The sequence below is a fragment of the Dendropsophus ebraccatus genome, chromosome 6 (genome assembly GCF_027789765.1).
Source record: "Dendropsophus ebraccatus isolate aDenEbr1 chromosome 6, aDenEbr1.pat, whole genome shotgun sequence".
NCBI classification, from domain to species: Eukaryota; Metazoa; Chordata; class Amphibia; order Anura; family Hylidae; genus Dendropsophus; species Dendropsophus ebraccatus.
In genome coordinates, this window is record NC_091459.1 from 126,123,086 (window position 1) to 126,143,122 (window position 20,037).

A 20,037-nucleotide genomic window follows, 5' to 3' on the forward strand; every position below is an offset into this window, starting at 1 on the left:
GGTGCAGCAGCTCCTTTCTCTCCATGTCGTATTTTATTTCTCTCCCTTTTCTGAGCAGCTGGCACTCCCCTTCACAAGACCCACATGACCCAAATTAGCAGGATACACCTGTGCTCACATGTCAGTACCTTCTATCTTTCCCATTCTATCTGCAGCAGTAATGGTGAGTACAAGAGCATATTCACACTTGTGTTGTTTGGTGGCAGCTTTCTCCGCCGGTAGTGCCAACTGGGTTTGGGGGGGGCACTTTGGGTTTGGTCCTGTGACATTGGGGTTGCACAGCCATTCCATGGCCTCCCTTCCCTGTTTGTGCACGCTTTGCGGGGTTAACGGTAGCTGACCGACACGGTGGTGAGTTCGTGTAGGGACCCGTGTGAACCAAGGGACCTGCACGTGGTACATGGGGCAATATGGTTTCATCAAATTATATATTGACATCCTGGCGTTGGTTTTTAAATGTACTCGAGTGGCATTAGTGTCAGCCATAGGTGTGATGTGCAACAGCTCCTTTCTCTCCATGTCGTATAACTACTATAATACTGCTCCTCTATACAAGAATTACTGCCTATGGCTTGGGCAGTGCGACCTCTAGGACCCTTGATGTCTTACACTACAGTACTGGGGTTTGGGTCACACTTACCCCTCTCTTTTTTCCTCACCTTTTTCAGCTTCTCAATCTGCCGATTGCGGACAGCTGTATTATCTATGGCGAGAACTTCCACCGTCTCCTCTTTCTCCAGCTGGTACTTATTCACACCCACAATTACTTCAGAACCTGTAGATTAAATATCAGGACGTTATATAGACTGATCCATGTTCAGCCTGAGCTTCCTGGTTCATGAACACAATTCCATAACTGGAGTGAAGACACTAATGAATAATTCAGATTCATACCAGCCTGCTCTTTACTACTCTGTATGTGTTTGTGCCCATGTCTTACCCGGCTATACACAGACCATATGGCCCCTATACCTGCTTTCTTCTACTTTCCTACCTGCGCACGTCTACAAACCGAGGGTCACCTGACAAGTTGCTCACTGGTCATATGACTGCTATACGTATATCTGGAAGCAAAGCTATACATTTTTTAATATATATTATAGGACAGGTATGGGGAACCTTAGGCCCTCCAGATGTTGCAAAACTACAATTCCCATCATGCCTGGACAGCCTTTGGCTGTCCAGGCATGATGGGAATTGTAGTTTTGCAACGGCTGGAGGGCCAAAGGTTCCCCATCCCTGTCCTACATGTAACTTTTGCGTTCAGTTCACTTTCACTGGCCTTATGTATTCATCCAGAAAGCGCAGATGTAGCAGAGGCTAGTAGAAGGCTGCATGGATGGTAGACTTATAACACTATGCTGCCATCTCCTGGTCATCCATATTATTGCTTATAACACTGTGCTGCCATCTCCTAGTCATCCATATTCTTGCTTATAACACTATGCTGCCATCTCCTGGTCATCCATATTCTTGCTTATAACACTATGCTGCCATCTCCTGGTCATCCATATTATTGCTTATAACACTGTGCTGCCATCTCCTAGTCATCCATATTCTTGCTTATAACACTATGCTGCCATCTCCTGGTCATCCATATTATTGCTTATAACACTATGCTGCCATCTCCTGGTCATCCATATTCTTGCTTATAACACTATGCTGCCATCTCCTGGTCATCCATATTATTGCTGTACTGTATATTTTTGTACATATCGATGTGGTTCCTCACCTGAATCAATCCTGGCCTGTCGTCGGGCCGCACATTCCTCAATGCGCAGTTTTGGGATTCCCTCAGCCACGGCTCGGGCCATTCCACCCATCTCTTCTATCTCATCTATGAGCTGCTCGGAGGAGGAAGGACATACAAGGGGTTAATGTTACACTGTGTCAGGTCAGCTCTGCTACATCTGTACATCTGTACATGACACACAGACAGTTACAGATCCTCACCTTCAAGGCAGCCTGGTAGACATCCTCGGTCAGGCACTCCATCATGTAGGACCCACCCCAGGGGTCCGCCACCTTGGGAATCCCAGACTCCTCCTGAATTATGATCTGGGTGTTGCGAGCTATCCGTGCGCTCTTGACGGTGGGCAGACCTAAAGCCTCGTCAAAGGAGTTAGTGTGGAGCGACTGGGTGCCCCCGAAAACAGCGGCCATGGCCTCGATCACAGTGCGGACGACATTATTATAAGGGTCCTGCCAATGTACAAGAGGGATCATGTGACCAGGACCAACAATATAACGGAGTGTGTTATACAGGATGCCCTTCGTGACTATAGCGCCCCCACCTGCTCTGTAAGTGACCATCCAGACGTCTGACAGTGAGCGCGCAGTAACAGTGACTTCTTGTCCTTGGGCTGGAAGTTCTTCTCTATCAGATGAGCCCACAGCCTCCGACCTGCCCTCATTTTTGCTATTTCCATGTAGAAATTCATTCCAATGCCCCAGAAGAAGGACAACCTGAGCGGGGACAATGACGAGACCCAAGTGTCACTGCTTATACCTGAAAATACTGTATATTCGCTACGTCTATTATACTCCAGAGCTGCACTCACTATTCTGCTGGTGGGGTCACTGTGTACATACATTACATTACTTATCCTGTACTGATCCTGAGTTACATCCTATATTATACTCCAGAGCTGCACTCACTATTCTGCTGGTGGGGTCACTGTGTACATACATTACATTACTTATTCTGTACTGATCCTCAAATACATCCTGTATTATACTCCAGAGCTGCACTCACTATTCTGCAGGTGGGGTCACTGTGTACATACATTACATTACTGATCCTGTACTGATCCTGAGTTACATCCTGTATTATACTCCAGAGCTGCACTCACTATTCTGCTGCTGTGGTCACTGTGTACATATATTACATTACTTATCCTATACTGATCCTGAGTTATTTCCTGTATTATACTCCAGAGCTGCACTCACTATTCTGCTGGTGGGGTCTTTGTGTACATACATTACATTACTTATCCTGTACTGATCCTGAGTTAAATGAATATTAACCTGGGAGCAAATTCATCGATGGTCAGCCCAGCTTTCAGCCCTGTCCGACAATACTCCAAGCCATCAGCTACGGTATACGCCAGCTCCAGAACGGCATCGGCACCGGCCTCCTGCATGTGATACCCGCTGATTGAGATGGAGTTAAATTTTGGCATGTGCTGGAAAGAGGTAAAACAGAGGCAGTGAGTATCGAGATTACAGCAAGGAAAGAGTTAAAATAAACACTGAGCTGCTGTTGTTCACAAGCTAAAGGGAGATGGGGGGGGGAGATTACTGCAGCACTGTGGACATATAGCAGTGGATACACTGGTACTTACACAAGGGATCGCTTACCTGATGGTTATGGATAGTCAGAAATGAGAAGAAAGCTTTGATTTACCTTTAAAGAGTAGTGTGGATTATCTACATCAGACAGACTTGCCCAGACTTTCTCAGGCTCACTCCTACACAAAGCACATGGTAAGCCCCATCCCCACTTCCATTAACTTGTCCTGATCTAGCCGTTACTACAGACAAAAATCCCCTAACAACGGGCAGTGGACAGCAGATGGCAGAGAAGGGAGACACCTAGTGGCCAAGACTTTAGAGCTGCTTTTCTTAACCCCTTAAAGCGTAACTGTCATGTTTTTTTTTTATTGCAGAAATCAGTAGTCTAAGCGTTTTTAAGAAACTCTGTAATAGGTTTTATCAGCCAAAAAAGCCTCCTTCTGTACTCAAGAAGCAATCTCCCTGCCTCCCCCCCTGACTTCTTATCTGTGCATTATCAGGCAAATCCGCCTTCATTACAGAGAAGCCAGTGAAGACGGCTCTGCTCTCTCCATTGTAAGCCTATGAAGGGGGGAGGGGCCGAGGGAGATGAGGGAGCAGGAAGAGGTGACATGAAGGTCAGCTGTTTGTAGACTGTCTGGGCACCTAAAACGCTAAATTCAGGTTTCAGAAAGGTCAGTGCTTATCTATGAATTTACTGAGAGAAGATTGCAGGGTGTTGTGCTGTGCAGAAATCCTCCGTGCTCAGTCACTCCTAACAGCCCCTCCCCTCTCCATAGCCACATAATGGAGACAGAAATCCTGCTTCTTCTGATGTGAGGGGGGAGGCTGGGAGATTGCTTTTTTAGTCCAGAAGTTAACTCTTTCAGTACATAAAACCTATTACAGAGTTTCTTAAAATCGCTTGAACTGTTGATATTTAATGTTTTCAAAAAAATGACCCTGAAATGACGGTTACGCTTTAAGGACAGAGCCTGAAATGGCCTTAATGACAGAGACAAATTTTATGAATATGACCAGTGTCACTTTATTCATTAATACCTTCGGGATGCTTTTACCTATCCGGCTGATTCTGAGATTGTTTTCTCGTGACATATTGTACTTTACATTTCTGGTAAATTGGAGTCGATACTCATAACGAATCTTTATGAAAAAAACCCAAATAACGTGAAAAAATTTGAAAAAATGCATTTTTCCAACTTTGAAACTTTTTTGCGTATACAGAAAGTGGTTATACCACATAAATTATATATTAAATAGCATTAGCAACATGTCTACTTTATGTTGGCGGCATTTATTAAACTATCTTTCTTTTTTTTTAGACGATAGGAAGCTTAAAACATTAGCAGCAAATTTCCAAATTTTCAGTAAAATTTCAAAATCAGATATTTTTAGGGACCTGTTCAGGTTTAAAGTGTATTTGAGGGGCCTGTATGTTAGAAAGCCCCACAAAGCACCCCATTTCAGAAACTGCACCCCCCAAACTCTGCAAAAGCATATCCAGAAAGTGTTTTAACCCTTTAGGGGAGTCACAGAAATAAAAGCTAAGTGTGTAAGGCTCTGGGGTGCCAAAACCTGAAAAAGACCCCTAAAGGGACACCATTTAGAAAACTACACCCCTCAAGGAATGTAACAAGGGGTGCGGTGAGCATCTGGACCCCACAGGTGCTTTACAGATTTTCCGAACAATATGGCGTGAAAAAAGAAAAATTTATTTTTTACACTAAAACGTTGTTCTAGCCTTCAATTTTTCATTTTCTTAAAGGGATAAGAGGCAAAAAAAAGACACAAAATGTGTAGCGCAGTTTCTCCCGAGTACGGAAATACCCCACATGTGGCGATAAAGTGCCAAGGGGGCGCAGGACGAGCCTCCAAAGGGAAGGAGCGCCAATTGGCTTTTGGAAGCTGAATTTCACTGAAAAGGATTTCAAGGGCCATGTCGCATTTACAGAGCCCTCGTGCTGCCAAGACACTGGAAACCCCCCACAAGTGACCCCATTCTGGAAACTATACCCCTCAAGGAATCTAACAAAGGGGGCAGTGAGCATATGGACCCCACTGGTGATGGGCACAAATGTGGAACAATGTGACGTAAAAGTAAAAAATTTCATTTTTTCACTTTCATGGCACAAATGTGCCCGTCATCCAGGGGTCCATATCCTCACTGCACCCCTTGTTAGATTCCTTGAGGGGTGCAGTTTCCAGAATGGGGTCACTTGTGGGGGGTTTCCAGTGTTTTGGCAGCACGAGGGCTCTGTAAATGCGACATGGCGTTCATCATCCATTCTAGCCAAATCCAACCTCCAAAATCCAAATGGCGCTCCTTCCCTTGGGAGGCTTGCCCTGCGCCCACATGGCGCTTTATGTCCACATGTGGGGTATTTACGGACTCGGGGGAAATTGCTCTACACATTTTGTTTTTTTTTTTCCTCTTTTAACCCCTTGTGAAAAAGATAAATTCAAGGCTAAACCAACATTATAGTGTAAAAATTTAATATTTCATTTTCACGCCACATTGTTCCACATTTGTGCCCGTCACCAGTGGGGTCCATATGCTCACTACACCCCTTGTTACATTCCCTGAGGGGTGCAGTTTCCATAATGGGGTCACTTGTGGGGGGTTTCAACTGTCTTGGCAACACAGGGGCCTTTTGAATGCAACATGGCCCCTCGAAATCCATTCCATCCAAATCCAGCCTTCAAAAACCAAATGGCGCTCCTTCCCTTTGGAGGCTTACCCTGCACCCGAATGGCGCTTTATGTCCACATGTGGGGTATTTCTGTACTCAGGGGAAATTGCGCTACACATTAAATGTTTTTTTTATCTTTTAACCCCTTGTGAAAATGAAAAAATCATGACAAGATTAATGATTTAGAGTAAAAATTTTACAAAAATTACACTAAATGTTGGTCTAGCCTTGATTTTTTTCCATTTCCACAAGGGGTTAAAAAAGAAAATGAACACAAAACGTGTAGGGTAGTGTCCCCTGAGTACGAAAATACCCCACATGTGGGCATAATGTGCCATATGGGCACAGGGCAAGTCACCAAAGGGACAGAGCGCCATTTAGAGGCTGGAATGGAGGATGGAGGCCATGTCGCAATTACAAAGCTCCTGTGCTGCCAGGACAGTAGAAACCCCCCACAAGTGACCCCATTCTGGAAACTACACCCCATAAGGAATCTAACAAGGGGTGCAGTGAGGATATGGACCCCACTGGTGACGGGCACTTACGTAGAACATGTGCCGAGAAAATAAAAAATACAATTTTTTTCATTTTCACGTCCCAAATGTGTCCGTCACCAGGGGGCCATATCCCCGCTGCCCCCCTTGTTAGATTCCTTATGGGGTGTAATTTCCAGAATGGGGTCACTTGTGGGGGGTTTCTACTGTCCTGGCCGCACAGAGGCTTTGTAATTGCATCATGGCATCCTTTAATGGGAATGGCGGCCATACCTACTTAGCTGGGGAAAAGGGACAATTCTAATTTATTTGGGGGTATTAGGCCAATTATTAGTTTATAAAGTTGGAAATGACAGGTGTCCATCAAACTCAATCTGTGTTGATCCAGAGGAAGGCAAAAAAACCCTCGTGAGGCAGACGACAGTAGCCTCATCACAGGGGAAAAATTCCTTCCCGACTCCATAATGGCGATCAGAATAATCCCTGGATCAACGTGACCCCTGAAATAGGAATAAGGGACAGAATTTAGATAATGTAGAACCCCAGTGACGTGTGGTGCGCCTTGAAGCGATCCTGTATGCAGAGGCCGGGGGGATCAGGACAGGTGTCACACTGGTAAATGGCGTCCTTCCTGATCCCCCTGTTACGCCACACTCTGCACATCTTCTGGGGTCTCCCTTTCTCCAGTGTGGGGGACGTCACCTGGAAAATGTTGTCCTGGTGCGATATGGGGTCCTTCATATCCAGAAGCGCTGGGTCCGCTCCATGGCTGCTAAATATTAGGGCGCTATTACTACTTCTGATATGTTCGGATCGTGCCGCAAGCTACAGTAGCTCAGGCAGCGAGGGACCGGAAGAGGGGGTGCTGGTATAAAAGTTATCCCCGTACAGGTGGTAACCTTTATCCAGCAGTGGGAAGATCAGTTCCCGGACGATGTCCCCACTAACTCCGAGGATGGGGGGGGGGAGGGGGCATCTGGGGGCTGCATTCGGGTGTCCCTTCCTACATACACTCTAAGGGTACATGCACACTGCGGAATCGCGACAGATAACCCTTTGTGCATTCCGCAGTTGGCACCCGCCGGCGGACTGATGCAGGCACACATCTCCACACGTGTCATAGACTCCATTCTATGCATGGGCGGATTCCGCTCTCCGTCCAACGTGTTCATTCTTTGGACGGACGATGGAATCCGCCCATGCATAACATGGAGTCTATGACACGGGCGGAGATGCACGCCCGCATCAGTCCGCCGGTGGGTGCCAGCTGCGGAATGCACGAAGGGTTATCCTTCACCATTCCGCAGTGTGCACGTACCCTAAATCTGTAAGTGTACCCTGAGGTACGCTCACAGAGTTTGTAGAATTTCACTCCATACCGTCATCTCTTATTGGGACGGTACTGGCGGAAAAGACGTGTCTGGGGGGCAGCGTACGCTATGCTACCCCCAGACACGTCACTGGATGATGAGGATGATGAGGATGAATGGAGGAAAGAAGGATCCCCCCATTCATCCTCACTGGCTGTTTCGGTGTCGGAGGCAATAACGTATCCCTCTGACGCCGAAAACACCCTGGGGGCCATCTTTATATGGGGATTGGTATATGGGGTATGTAGTGGTGTAGTGTCAAACTTTATTCAATGTAGTGTGGTGTAATGTAGTGTTTTTTACGTGTTTTTTTACAGTAAGTATAAAAAAAAAAAAACTACGCCAACAAAGGAGTTGCTGATAAATGCCGCACTTATGTGCGGCACTTATCAGCAGACCGTGGCAGTAGAATATAGAAAAAAAACACCCTACGCCAAAAAGCAGGAGTTGCTGATTAGCAGTGCACTTTCGTGCGATGCTGATCAACACTCAGCGGCGATAGGGTGCGGAAAATAGAAAAAAAAAATTTGAAAAAAAAAAAAAACTTTTTCTACATTCTGAACATCCCTGTAGCTGCTGATAATTGTATTACACATATCAGCCGCTAGAGGGCAGCAGAGCGCAAAATACGGAAAAAGCCGACGCTGGAGCCAAAAATAGCCGAGAGAAGCCGAACTTGACGTCACGGAGGAAGCCGAAGACCCGAACGAACACGAGGAAGCCGCGAACCCGGAAGACGCCGATCAGGAGCCCGGGACAGGTGAGTAATGTACAAATACCTGCTCTGGACCCCTCGGCTACCTAGCTGAGGGGTCCAGGGCAGGTATTTACTATTTTGTGGGACTCTGATCGCCGTGCCACCGGCCCGATCGCCGTGAACGGGCGGCCGGTACCGGACAGCCGTTCACGGCGATCGGGCCGGTGGCACGGTGACCACCATTACTTTTTACAGTAATGGCGGTCGGTGCCGTCCTCGGACAGCACCGACCGCCATTTTTTTCCGGGTCATCGGGTCACCGATGACCCGGAAAGGTTCCGATCGCCGCTATTGGCTGATGTGAATTGATCAGCCTATAGCGGCGATCGTAAGCACGGGGGGTGTTAACCACCCCCCGTGCCGTGAAGCTAAGATGGCCTGCTATGATTTATAGCAGGCCATCTTCCCCGATCGCTGTGTGCGAACACGCAGCGATCGGGGAAACATCGGTCGTAAATTTACGCCCTGATGCGCCAAGTACCAGGGCGCGAGGGCGTAAGTTTACGCCCGATGTCGTTAAGGGGTTAAAGTGTCACTGTCGTATTTGGCGATTTCAAGAAACTTTGTAATTGGGTTTATTAGGCAAATATGCCATTATCTGCATTCAAAAAGACTTTTCCCAGCCCCCACCCCCTCTCATTCACTGCTCATTATCAGGAAATCTCCACTCTTTTACATCAATCGTGGCCTGTGTAATCTATGGAGAGGGGAGGAGGGAGAAGGGAGATTAGTCGGCAGCAGAAAAGTCAGAGAGGTCATTAGGAGGTCAGAGAGGTCATCACCGGTCATAGAGGCCAGTGATGTAGCTGTAAATTAACTCTTTGTTGTCCTGTTTTGGCGCCTCATCTCCCTCCACTCCTCCCCTCTCCATATGAGAACCATGAACACAGGGGGGAGAGCTTCAAACTGCTTTTTCATGATAAAAATGCTTTTTTCAGCTAATAAACCCAATTACAAAGTTTCTTAAAATCGCCTGGACTATTGATTTCTGTAACAGTGACACTTTTAATAAGGAGGGTTTTGGATTAATGAAGAGATTTACAGATAGGCTGGGCATCACATAGGGAAGTTGTCTGAAACTTCTGGGGCCATCTAAATATGCCCTCACCCTACTATGTTTTGAATGGATTATACAGGATTATACATGGCTTCTTCCCACAACCATGTGCGTGGGTTGTGTCTGGTATTGCAGCTCAGCTCCACTAAAGGGAATGTAGCAGAGCTGCAATAACTCGCCCAGCCTGTGGATAGGTACGGCATTGTTTTAGAACGAGAAGCCATGTTTTCCTCATCTTGGACTTCTTTAACAAGGTCTCACCTGTGACGTATACTGGAAGATATCAGCGATGATCCTCATGGACGGCTCTGGTGGAAATATATAGGTGTTCCTGACCATAAACTCTTTCAGTATATCGTTCTGTATGGTCCCAGTCAGCTTCTCCTGAGGACAACCCTGCTCCTCCCCGGTGACAATGAACATGGCCAGGATAGGGACCACCGCCCCATTCATGGTCATGGAGACTGACATCTTCTCCAAAGGAATCCCATCAAAGAGCATCTTGGTGTCTTCAACAGTGTCGATGGCCACTCCAGCCATGCCTACGTCTCCATGAACCCGAGGGTTGTCAGAGTCATATCCTCGATGGGTGGCCAGGTCAAAAGCCACGGACAATCCCTGTTGACCGGCTGCAAAAAAAATCAAAAGGTTATTGGAAATATAGGACAAAAAAGGTGTGATTGATCAGGAGCAGGGGCCCGACCAGTAACTATGGGGCCCCAGAGCACAACTTAGAATGGAACCTCATCCCCGAGGCAAAGGAACCAGTATGCTTAGATGCAAAATTGCTCAAAGTGCCCCTCTAAGGGAATGTGTCAGAAAATGACTTATTGTATAAATAATGTTTTTATGTTAAACCAATATTTAAAGAATTTTTGGTGATATTTTGTCTCATTTTCCATTTTTCTATCTAGGTTATTCTTACCACTGGGGCTAAAAACGAAGCTGAGGCTTCCTGTGGTGTCTGTGGTGATAAGAGAAGGCTGCTGTAAAATGATCTGTACAGCATTGCAGCAACATGTGACACCAGTAGATAGAGGAGACAATAGCAGCTGCCTGTGGAATGACCTTTTTTAAAGGTCACAAAGCGCGCATAATGATATTTTACATTTTACATTCATTTCAAGTGAACAGAGTCTGTCTATTGTCGTCTATGTCTATGAATATTACTGCAAAGCATTTCACTAAAAGCTGTTAAGAAAAGTCCAGGCAATATGGCAGCCCCCATAACAATGTAAAAATAGTGAAATTTAAAAAAAAAAATTAGTCAGAAAATAGAAACAGATTAGCTTAAAAGAACAAGTTAGGCTCTATGCACACTGAGCAAGTGTGGCGTAATTCTGCGTCGGAATTCTCAGCTGTGGAATGCCGCCAGCCTCCCTGTCATAATGACAGTCTGGGCTGCGCGAGCCTCCAATAGACTGTCATTATGACAGGGATGCTGTCAGCATTCCGCGGCAGAGAATTTCGACGCAGATTTCCGCCACTTTTGCTCCGTGTGCACGGAGCCTTATGGTGTCTGACTCTAATCAGTAAAAGAAAATTTTGAGGACACATTCCCTTTAAAGAGGGTGATAGGGAATGCAAAAGAAAGCAATTGTTCAAATGCCTTGCAAAGTTTGGCCCCTTTCTCTCGCTGTATTTTTGATAGCAGTTGCCTGACCCGACCACTTTCCGACCACCGCTTTTAGCGCTAAAAGCAATGGCTGGGCTGTGACACACTCAGGTGGTCAGGAGCTTATAAGCAAGTGGAAAAATTGCACTGGCAGCTAAACGGTTAATGCAATATCCAACAGTCTGGAAATTGTGCTATTCCTTACCAGAGTGTACCTTCCGCGCGGCTGTGTCAGAAAAGTCCCGCAAAACACTTCTTAGCTCTCCCAGTGTCATACTGATACATGACACCGCGAGGGCTGCAAGTCCACTGTTCTGTAACCTCCGTGGATTACAGAGCGCTCAGCCAATGAGTGAGCTGTCACGCCGCAGCCAAGTAGGCTGTCAGTGTGCCGGGACCCGGAGATTGAAGCCGGAGTGTGTCGGGGGATGGCGGGCAGGTAAGCATGGGCTGTTAACTATTTTTCAACCTCACGGCAGTTAAATAGTTAATCAAGCCCGTCACAGCAGGATGAAAATCCACTGCGAGAATGCAGGGCCATAGACTGTAATGATACAGAGTAAAGCAGCTTTAGTGGAGTACCCCTTTAATCTGTCATTTTAGTTCATCTACATTTGGTGGGTGGAGCCTAATGTCCCTTCTTCTCCCCTCTCCATAGACTTGCCTTGTTTTTTAACTTACTTCCCGAGTTGGCTATAGGACAGCATTGAGCCAATTGTTCAGAGTGGAACACAATTTAACGGGGTGAGGGATGTTTGATAAAAAGGGAAGGAAGTATTTTGTCTGATAAGATATACTACAAACTTTCTTATATCCACTTGTACTACTGATCTATGGCAAGTTTGTGGTCGTTACAGTGCCTTCTTAACTCTTTAAGGACGGGGCCACTTTTCGTTTTTGCATTTTCGTTTTTTCCTCCTTGTGTTTAAATGGTCATAGCACTTGCATTTTTCCACCTAGAAACCCACATGAGCCCTTATTTTTTGCGTCACTAATTGTACTTTGCAATGACAGGCTGAATTTTTGCATAAAGTACACTGCGAAACCAGAAAAAAATTCAAAGTGTGGTGAAATTGAAAAAAAACGCATTTCTTTCATTTGGGGGGGGGGATTGTGTTTTTACGCCATTCGCCCTGGGGTAAAACTGACTTGTTATGCATGTTCCTCAAGTCGTTACGATTAAAACGATATATAACATGTATAACTTTTCTTGTATCTGATGGCCAGTAAAAAAGTCAAACCATTGTTAACAGATATATGTTCCTTAAAACCGCTCCATTCCCAGGCTTATAGCGCTTTTATCCTTGGGTCTATGGGGCTGTGTGAGGTGTCATTTATTGCGCCATGATGTTTACTTTCTATCGGTACCTTGATTGCGCATATGCGACTTTTTGATCGCTTTTTATTAAATTTTTTTCTGGATTTGATGCGACCAAAAATGCGAAATTTTGCACTTTGGGATTTTTTGGCGCTGACGCCATTTACCGTGCGAGATCAGGAATGTGATTAATTAATAGTTCGGGCGATTACGCACGCGGCAATAGCAAACATGTTTATTTATTTATTTATTTACTTTAATTTAAAACCTGGGAAAACGGGGGTGATTCAGACTTTTATTAGGGGAGGGGGCTTTTTACTAATAACAATACTTTTTTTTATTTTTTTACACATATACTAGAAGCCCCCCTGGGGTTAGGGTTATTCCCCCCTGGGGTTAGGGTTAATCCCCCCTGGGGTTAGGGTTATTCCCCCTGGGGGACTTCTAGTATATACACTTTGATCTCTCATTGAGATCTTTGCTGTATAGTTATACAGCAAAGATCAATAAGATCGGCACTCGTTTGCTTTCGGCTGCTGCAGCCAAAAACAAACGAGTGCCGAGCCGGGGATGGCGCCATCTTGAAGCGGTCCCCGGCCGGCTTCAGTAACGGAGATTGCTCCTCCGGGATAACGTCCCGGAGGAGCGATCTTACCCACTAGACACCAGGGAAATGCTGCATCCAGTAATCGGATGCATCTGTCATGTTTGACAGCTGCATCTGATTACTGTATTAGTGGGCACGGCGATCGGACCGCTAATATCCGCGGCCCCGGGCTACAAGGGGCACCCGGAACCGCGGCCCCGCTTTGAACACCTCTTACGGGCGTATGACGTACGGGTACATCATGCGTCCTTAAGAGGTTAAAGGGGTTCTCCAGGATATGCTTTCCTAAAGGAGAAGTCCAGAGAAAATTTTTATTTAAGTATTGTATTGCCCCCCAAAAGTAATACAAATTACCATTATACCACTTATTACGGGAAATGCTTATAAAGTGCTTTTTTCCCTGCACTTACTACTGAATCAAGGCTTCACTTCCTGGATAACATGGTGGTGTCACTTCCTGGATAACATGGTGATGTCACTTCCTGGATAACATGGTGATGCTCAGTGTCCCTCCAGTGCCCTGTGTCCCCCGCCATCATCCTCTCCAGCAGCCACAGCCCACACAGCTCTGGGTGTCGGGTCGTGACATCACCATTTTATCCAGGAAGTGACATCACCATGTTATCCAGGAAGTGACATCACCATGTTATCCAGGAAGTGAAGCCTTGATACAGTAGTAAGTGCAGGAAAAAAAGCACTTTATAAGCATTTCCCGTAATAAGTGTATATTGGGGATTTGTGTAACTTTTGGGGGGGCAATACAATACTTTAATAAACATTTTTGCCAGACTCCTCCTTTAAAGAACCAGCCTCCCTCCTACGCACTGTTTTTTTTGCAGCTCAGTTCCATTGAAGTAAACGGAGCCAAAATGTAACACCTCCCAAAACCTGAGAACAGGAGTGGCGCTGTTTTTTGGAAGAAAGCAGACACTTTTTTTTTTCCAATCCTTGACAACAACTTTACTAAACATACAGAGACACACAGAAGGAGCAGCACATGTTGTCCTGTCTTGTCTTTGATAATATGATATAGCAGAATATCTAATACTCTATCAGGACTCATTAATGCGGATTACTCATTTACAGTCACTTACCTTTTATGTTGTCCCTATAGAACTTGTTGCTTTCCTCCACGGTGCTGAATCCAGCGTACTGGCGGATAGTCCAGGGTCTGTGTGTGTACATGGTGGGGTATGGGCCTCGGGTGAAGGGACTGACCCCCGGCAGCTCCTCGGGCAGCTCGGTGGTGTCCCTCTTGGTGTACAGAGGCTTGATCACTATACCCTCGGGCGTGTGCCATCTTAGACTCTCTGGATCTTTCCCTTTCAGCTGCTTCTTGGCCAGGGCTGCCCATTCTGGATGTAAGGTTTGATTGCTCCGTGTGGAGGGGAGGCAGCCGCTGCTGATCCTGAGGAGGGCTGGCAGAGCGGGGAGACCGGGGCGCTGGTTCCTGCAAATCTTCCCCAGCAGCAGATGCTGCGCTCTCACCCTCAGCATTATCCCACAATGAACAGAAGTCTGAGCAGGTGGAGCTGGAACGCAACGGAAAAGGTAATATTATACTGGGATTAACCCCATCAGTGACAAAGTGTAGTTACCGTGTACATACATACTAATGCCATATTATACACTAACAAATGAGTTATTCTTTCAGGATTTCCGGGTCACACACATTCACAATGAGACGGCCGGGGGGAGGGGGCGGCTGCACACCTCACCTGCAGCAGCAGCTGGACATGTAGAGGGTCCTGAGAGCCCGGGAGGAATCTGTTCCCTGAGACATAGAGATGCAGAGGAATTTACTATCAGATGCGTGCTGTAACTCTGGGCAGTCAGGACGCTGCAGTCACTACTACAGACAAGCACCTCCTTACAGAGTAGGTGGGGGGGGCGTGGGGGTTCTGATACCAAGACAGGAAGGGGCATTGCAAAAAAATGAGGATTAATTAGAATCCACAGCAAGTTTATTCTGATCTCCACTGACATTAAAGCCATACAGAGCAGGTTCAGGAGCCGAGCTCCATATCTACTAAGCCTCCAGGACTGATCCTGCTGCATATGTACCAAGGCTCAGGTGGTGATCCTGCTCCATATCTACCAAGGCTCTATATCGACCTGCTCCACACTGATGAGAGGCAACACCCGAAACAGCTGTATGTGGATGGATACCTGGCCTTGGTTTTTCCCTTGTCATTACATTGGCTTATGGGCCATTTACACAAAGTGATAATTCGCCCAAACGATCATTTATTGATTTTGAAGCAACAATTTGGTAACGATCTTATAACGATCAGCGTTTAGACGAATAAATAGTTAGAAAAATCGTTATTGCCATTGTTTTTAAGACCGCTTAAGCCCATCTCACACATAGGGTGAATCTTTGAAAGACTGTTTATACGAAGCGATCTGCGTATTTTTGGCGAATGACCAACGACGATTTAAGAACATGCTGAAAGATCAAAATGAACGATTTCTCGCTTGTCGCTTGATCATTTGCTGTGTTTACACGAGCCGATTATCACTCAAATGCCATCGTTACTGCAAAATTTCGAACTATAATCGTTCCATGTAAACGCACCATTATAGGGCCACTTGGTGGTTTTGGTGGTTTCCCTACAAATGTCGCCCCTTGGCTGGGTCCTTCTCGGAGGGATATTTGGTTAGCCCTGTTTTTTGAGACTCTTAAATGAGGCTCCACAGGCTCTTCTTTTGCCAGGAAGCAAGGCACCTAGGATTTCACTGCATTAAGCGCTTTAACCGGCAGCCAGCAGTGTTATCGTTCGGCTGGTCTTCCTGAGATCAGTGATCTGTTTCTCTCATATCTACCGAGGCTCAGGAGCTGATCCTGCTCCGTATCTACCTAGCTACCAAGGATTAGAAGCTGAGCCTGCTTCTTATATACCACCGGCTAAGGCTCGGGTGCTGATCTTGCTCCATTTCTACCAATAAGAGAAACAGATAACGGATCTCAGGGAGACCAGCCGAACGATAACACTGCCGGCTGCTAGAGAAGGTGCTCCATAATGAAGTGAAATCCTAGGTGCATTGCCCCCTGGGAAACATGAATATGCAAAAGAAAAGCCTGTGGAGCCTCATTAAAGAGCCTCGAAACACAGGACTAGCCAGATATCCCTCCAGAAAGGACCTAGCCAAGGGGTGGCTCCTGTAAGGATACCACCAAAACCACCATATTAAGTGGCCCTATAAGTCAATGTAATGACAAGGGAAAAACCATGGCTAGGTATCCATCCACATACATCTGTTTCGGGTGTTGCCCTTCATCAGTGTGGAGCAGGATTCTGGCTAGGGGGAGATCAGCGATCTGTTTCTCTTATGGCTCTACTAGGCATTGTTCCCACCTAGCCAGAATCCTGCTCCACACTGATGAGGAGCAACACCCCGAAACAGCTGTCTGTGGATGGAACCTGCCTTGGTTTTTGCCTTGTCATTACAATGACTTATAGGGCCACTTAATATGGTGGTTTTGGTGGTTTTCCTACAGGAGCCACCCCTTGGACTGGCCCTTCCCGGAGGGATACCTGGCTAATTCTGTGTTTTGAGACTCTTCAATGAGGCTCCACAGGCTTTTCTTTGCATATCCATTTCTACCAAGGCTCTGGTGCTAATCCTGCTCCATCTCTCCCATATGTTGGCTGCTCTCGATAGGTGACAGACATGGGTAGAGAATAGCATTACACCTAGCTCTAATACCAGAAATTAAACCACTTGCAATCTGCGGACAATGGCTACCACAGCATCCAGGTGATTAGAGGCCGGATGCCGCTCACCTCCAGCCTTTGCTTCCATTCCCTGCGATATTATCCTCTGACATCTGTCATAGCAGCCTTCACAACACCTCCATGACTGCTGGGACCCCATTCATATTACACCCTACAAGAGGCAGGTCCTCCAGAGCGGGGGTGCTCTATACTCCAGAGGTGTCGATCATATCTTTCCCGTATACTGTATTGTATTAGCTTTATAAACTTATATACAGACTCTTCACCTCTGCCACCATTTTTTTATTACCCCTGCTGTTTTATGTATACTACAACCAGGCAGATCTATGTGTCACCATGGTTACACACACGTAGTAGGACTGAAGGATATGATTACACTGAGGTTTTTATGGTCTGTAACCATGGCGCCCCTTTGAGGGTATACATGGCACTACACTGCTTCCCAGATTAGAATGGCTGATGGTTGAATGTCCGACTTAAATTGATCAGAATCCCTTTAAGGTCGTCCCTTTAAGGCAGTGGTCTCCAAGCTGCGCCTCTCCGGTTATTGGGTAACTACAGGTCCCAGCAAGCCCAGACATCCAGCGCTGGACAGAGGTTATTGTCTAGAGACTGACACACTGTAATGAAGTCTGCTGACATGCACAAAATAGTAACATAGTAAAAAAGCTTCCATTCACTGCCAGCAAGCAGAGATCTTGAAAATGATGCAAAATCAGGAGACCGTATATTGTAAGATGTTTTGTTATGCATTGATAAGGAGAGGAGAAAAGTGGACAATTCCTTTAAATGTGTGAAAAGAGCTGCGTAAAAAAACAACAGCCTGGAACACAAGAGCTTACAATCATACTAGTCACTGTGCACATATAACTTATATACTGTAAGGAATACAGCACCTGCACACAGCCCCATGTTTACCAGTACAATGCATGACTACCCTACACCCTCCGAGGTGTGGAGATGTATGTAACCCCATACAGACAGGGTACCTGTGCTCAGTCTGCCCTGTCACCCCAATAATCTCATACAGAAGACCGCCCATAACAAAGTGACATTCTCACCTTATGTCCTGCAAGCTGTACACTGTCAGGAAACGGGATAGAACTACAAATCCCGGCGTGCTCCGCGACGGCTAGGACGTCACTTCCGGTGTCCAGCCTACAGGTACCACCCCGGGAAGAGAAGCCGTGGATTGGGTTCCGTGTGACACACCCACCCTGTGACCTGTAGCCGGCTTGTGCAGCGTTATTGTAGTCACTGACAGCTGCTGAGCCATAGGTTACATGCACTGGATGTCTATAGTGTCTCCTGCTATACATACAAAGTAAATTTATGCAAATATTTAAATTAGACTTATGAAACTCAATGAGTGTAGACAGTCAATTAGAACAAGTGCAAAGTATAGGACAAAAAACTTAAGGGGCAACTCTGCAACCTCCATAAGACCCTTCAATAGTCTTAGTAACATTTATGCCAGGGATGGGGGACCTTCTGCCCTCCAGCTATTGCAAAACTACAATTCCCATCATGCCTGGACTGCTCTTGTCCAGTCCAGGCATGATGGGAATTGTAGTTTTGCAACCGCTGGGTGTCTACAGGTTCCCCATCCCGATTAACACCATAGGAGGTCTGACCGTGTCCTGCAAATATACATATGATTGCCTTCTGGTTGCTGTATAACCCTATGGCTATGTGCACATTTTATGGCGTAAATAAGGGTAAGGTTTTGGGCCTCCATCACAGATATCTATTGGTTTCCTGTTCTCGTATAATGTGGCAGAGAGAAACAGATGCCATTCATTTCAGTGCTCCAACAGAGTCACGTAGTGCAGTATACGTTGATGTATAAGGACTCTAATCCAGTCGACCGCGCCATTCAAAAAAAAAAAATATATATATATATATATAATTAAAATTAGTGTTTGCAGGTCGAACCGAGTCACTAGGGGACTTTGTTCAACCATTGAAATGAATGGCATGGACTGCTCTCTGCCACAGTGTATGTCAGCTGTTAAAGGGGTTATCCAGGCCTAGAATAACATGTCTGTTTCCTTCCAGATACAGCGCATCTTCTGTCTTCAGTTTGGATATGGATTTTGCAGCTCAGTTCCATTGAAGGGAATTGAGCTGAATTGTAATAGCACCCACAACCTGAGGACAGGGGTGGTGCTGTTTTTGCAAGAAAGTAGCTGTGCATTTTCTTACCCCCTTAAAATAACTGACGTTTGGTGCCAATCAGGCAGTATGTGAAGAGAAAGGTCAAGCCTGAGTGTTGGTGACACTGCAAGTAATGCCGCTGGGGTGTTTTATACAATCTTACATAACAGGGATGTGACTATCTAGTGTAAAACACAGAAAAAGCACAGAACACCCATTTTATCCAAAATGAAGTGTATACAGTATATGCTATATACACTGCTACAGGAGTTTATTTTCCTTATTTCTACATAATATAAAAGTCATATACATGTATGTAATGATAAAAGGTCTGTGCCAAGCGTATAAATTATGATGATCGATAGGGGACTGACTGCTGTGACCTCCACTGCTTACACAAAGGTTACACAAAGTTCCTATGTCCCTCAACTGAATAAAGCAGCAGTGCACCTACTTAGCCTCTGCTTCATGGACTTTTTATAGGACTTCTGAAGAGAAGTGAGTACAGTGCTTGGCTGTAGAGAGGTGAGCACAGTGCTTGACTGTAGAGAGGTGAGTACAGTGTTTGGCTGTAGAGAGGTGAGTACAATGCTTGGCTGTAGAGAGGTGAGTACAGTGCTTGGCTGTAGAGAGGTGAGTACAGTGCTTGGCTGTAGAGAGGTGAGTACAGTGCTTGGCTGTAAAGAGGTGAGTACAGTGCTTGGCTGTAGAGAGGTTAGTACAGTGCTTGGCTGTAGAGAGGTGAGTACAGTGCTTGGCTGTCGAGAGGTGAGTACAGTGCTTGGCTGTAGAGAGGTGAGTACAGTGCTTGGCTGTAGAGAGGTGAGTACAGTGCTTGGCTGTAGAGAGGTGACTACAGTGCCCCTTCTGTTGAGACGTGAGTACAGTGCTTGGCTGTAGAGAGGTGAGTACAGTGCTTGGCTGTAGAGAGGTGAGTA

General features: G+C 46.0%; 1 protein-coding gene across 2 annotated transcripts in view; it reads right to left on the reverse strand.

Moving 5' to 3' along the window:
* MMUT (methylmalonyl-CoA mutase) overlaps nt 1-18,093 on the reverse strand; it is a 37,496-nt gene extending 19,403 nt beyond the window's left edge. The window contains exons 1-8 of one of the 2 annotated variants that reach the window (XM_069974017.1): nt 18,004-18,093; nt 14,297-14,734; nt 9,924-10,291; nt 3,028-3,185; nt 2,295-2,466; nt 1,954-2,202; nt 1,733-1,844; nt 660-775 (exon numbers count right to left, since the gene is read on the reverse strand). In XM_069974017.1, coding sequence (XP_069830118.1) covers nt 660-775; nt 1,733-1,844; nt 1,954-2,202; nt 2,295-2,466; nt 3,028-3,185; nt 9,924-10,291; nt 14,297-14,699 — 1,578 coding nt within the window. In that variant the 5' untranslated portion in view covers nt 14,700-14,734; nt 18,004-18,093. Of the gene's footprint in view, nt 1-659; nt 776-1,732; nt 1,845-1,953; nt 2,203-2,294; nt 2,467-3,027; nt 3,186-9,923; nt 10,292-14,296; nt 14,735-14,920; nt 14,963-18,003 lie in introns of those variants that run through there. The other variant, XM_069974018.1, reaches the window with a different exon arrangement.
* Between the last annotated feature and the right edge of the window lie 1,944 nt (nt 18,094-20,037).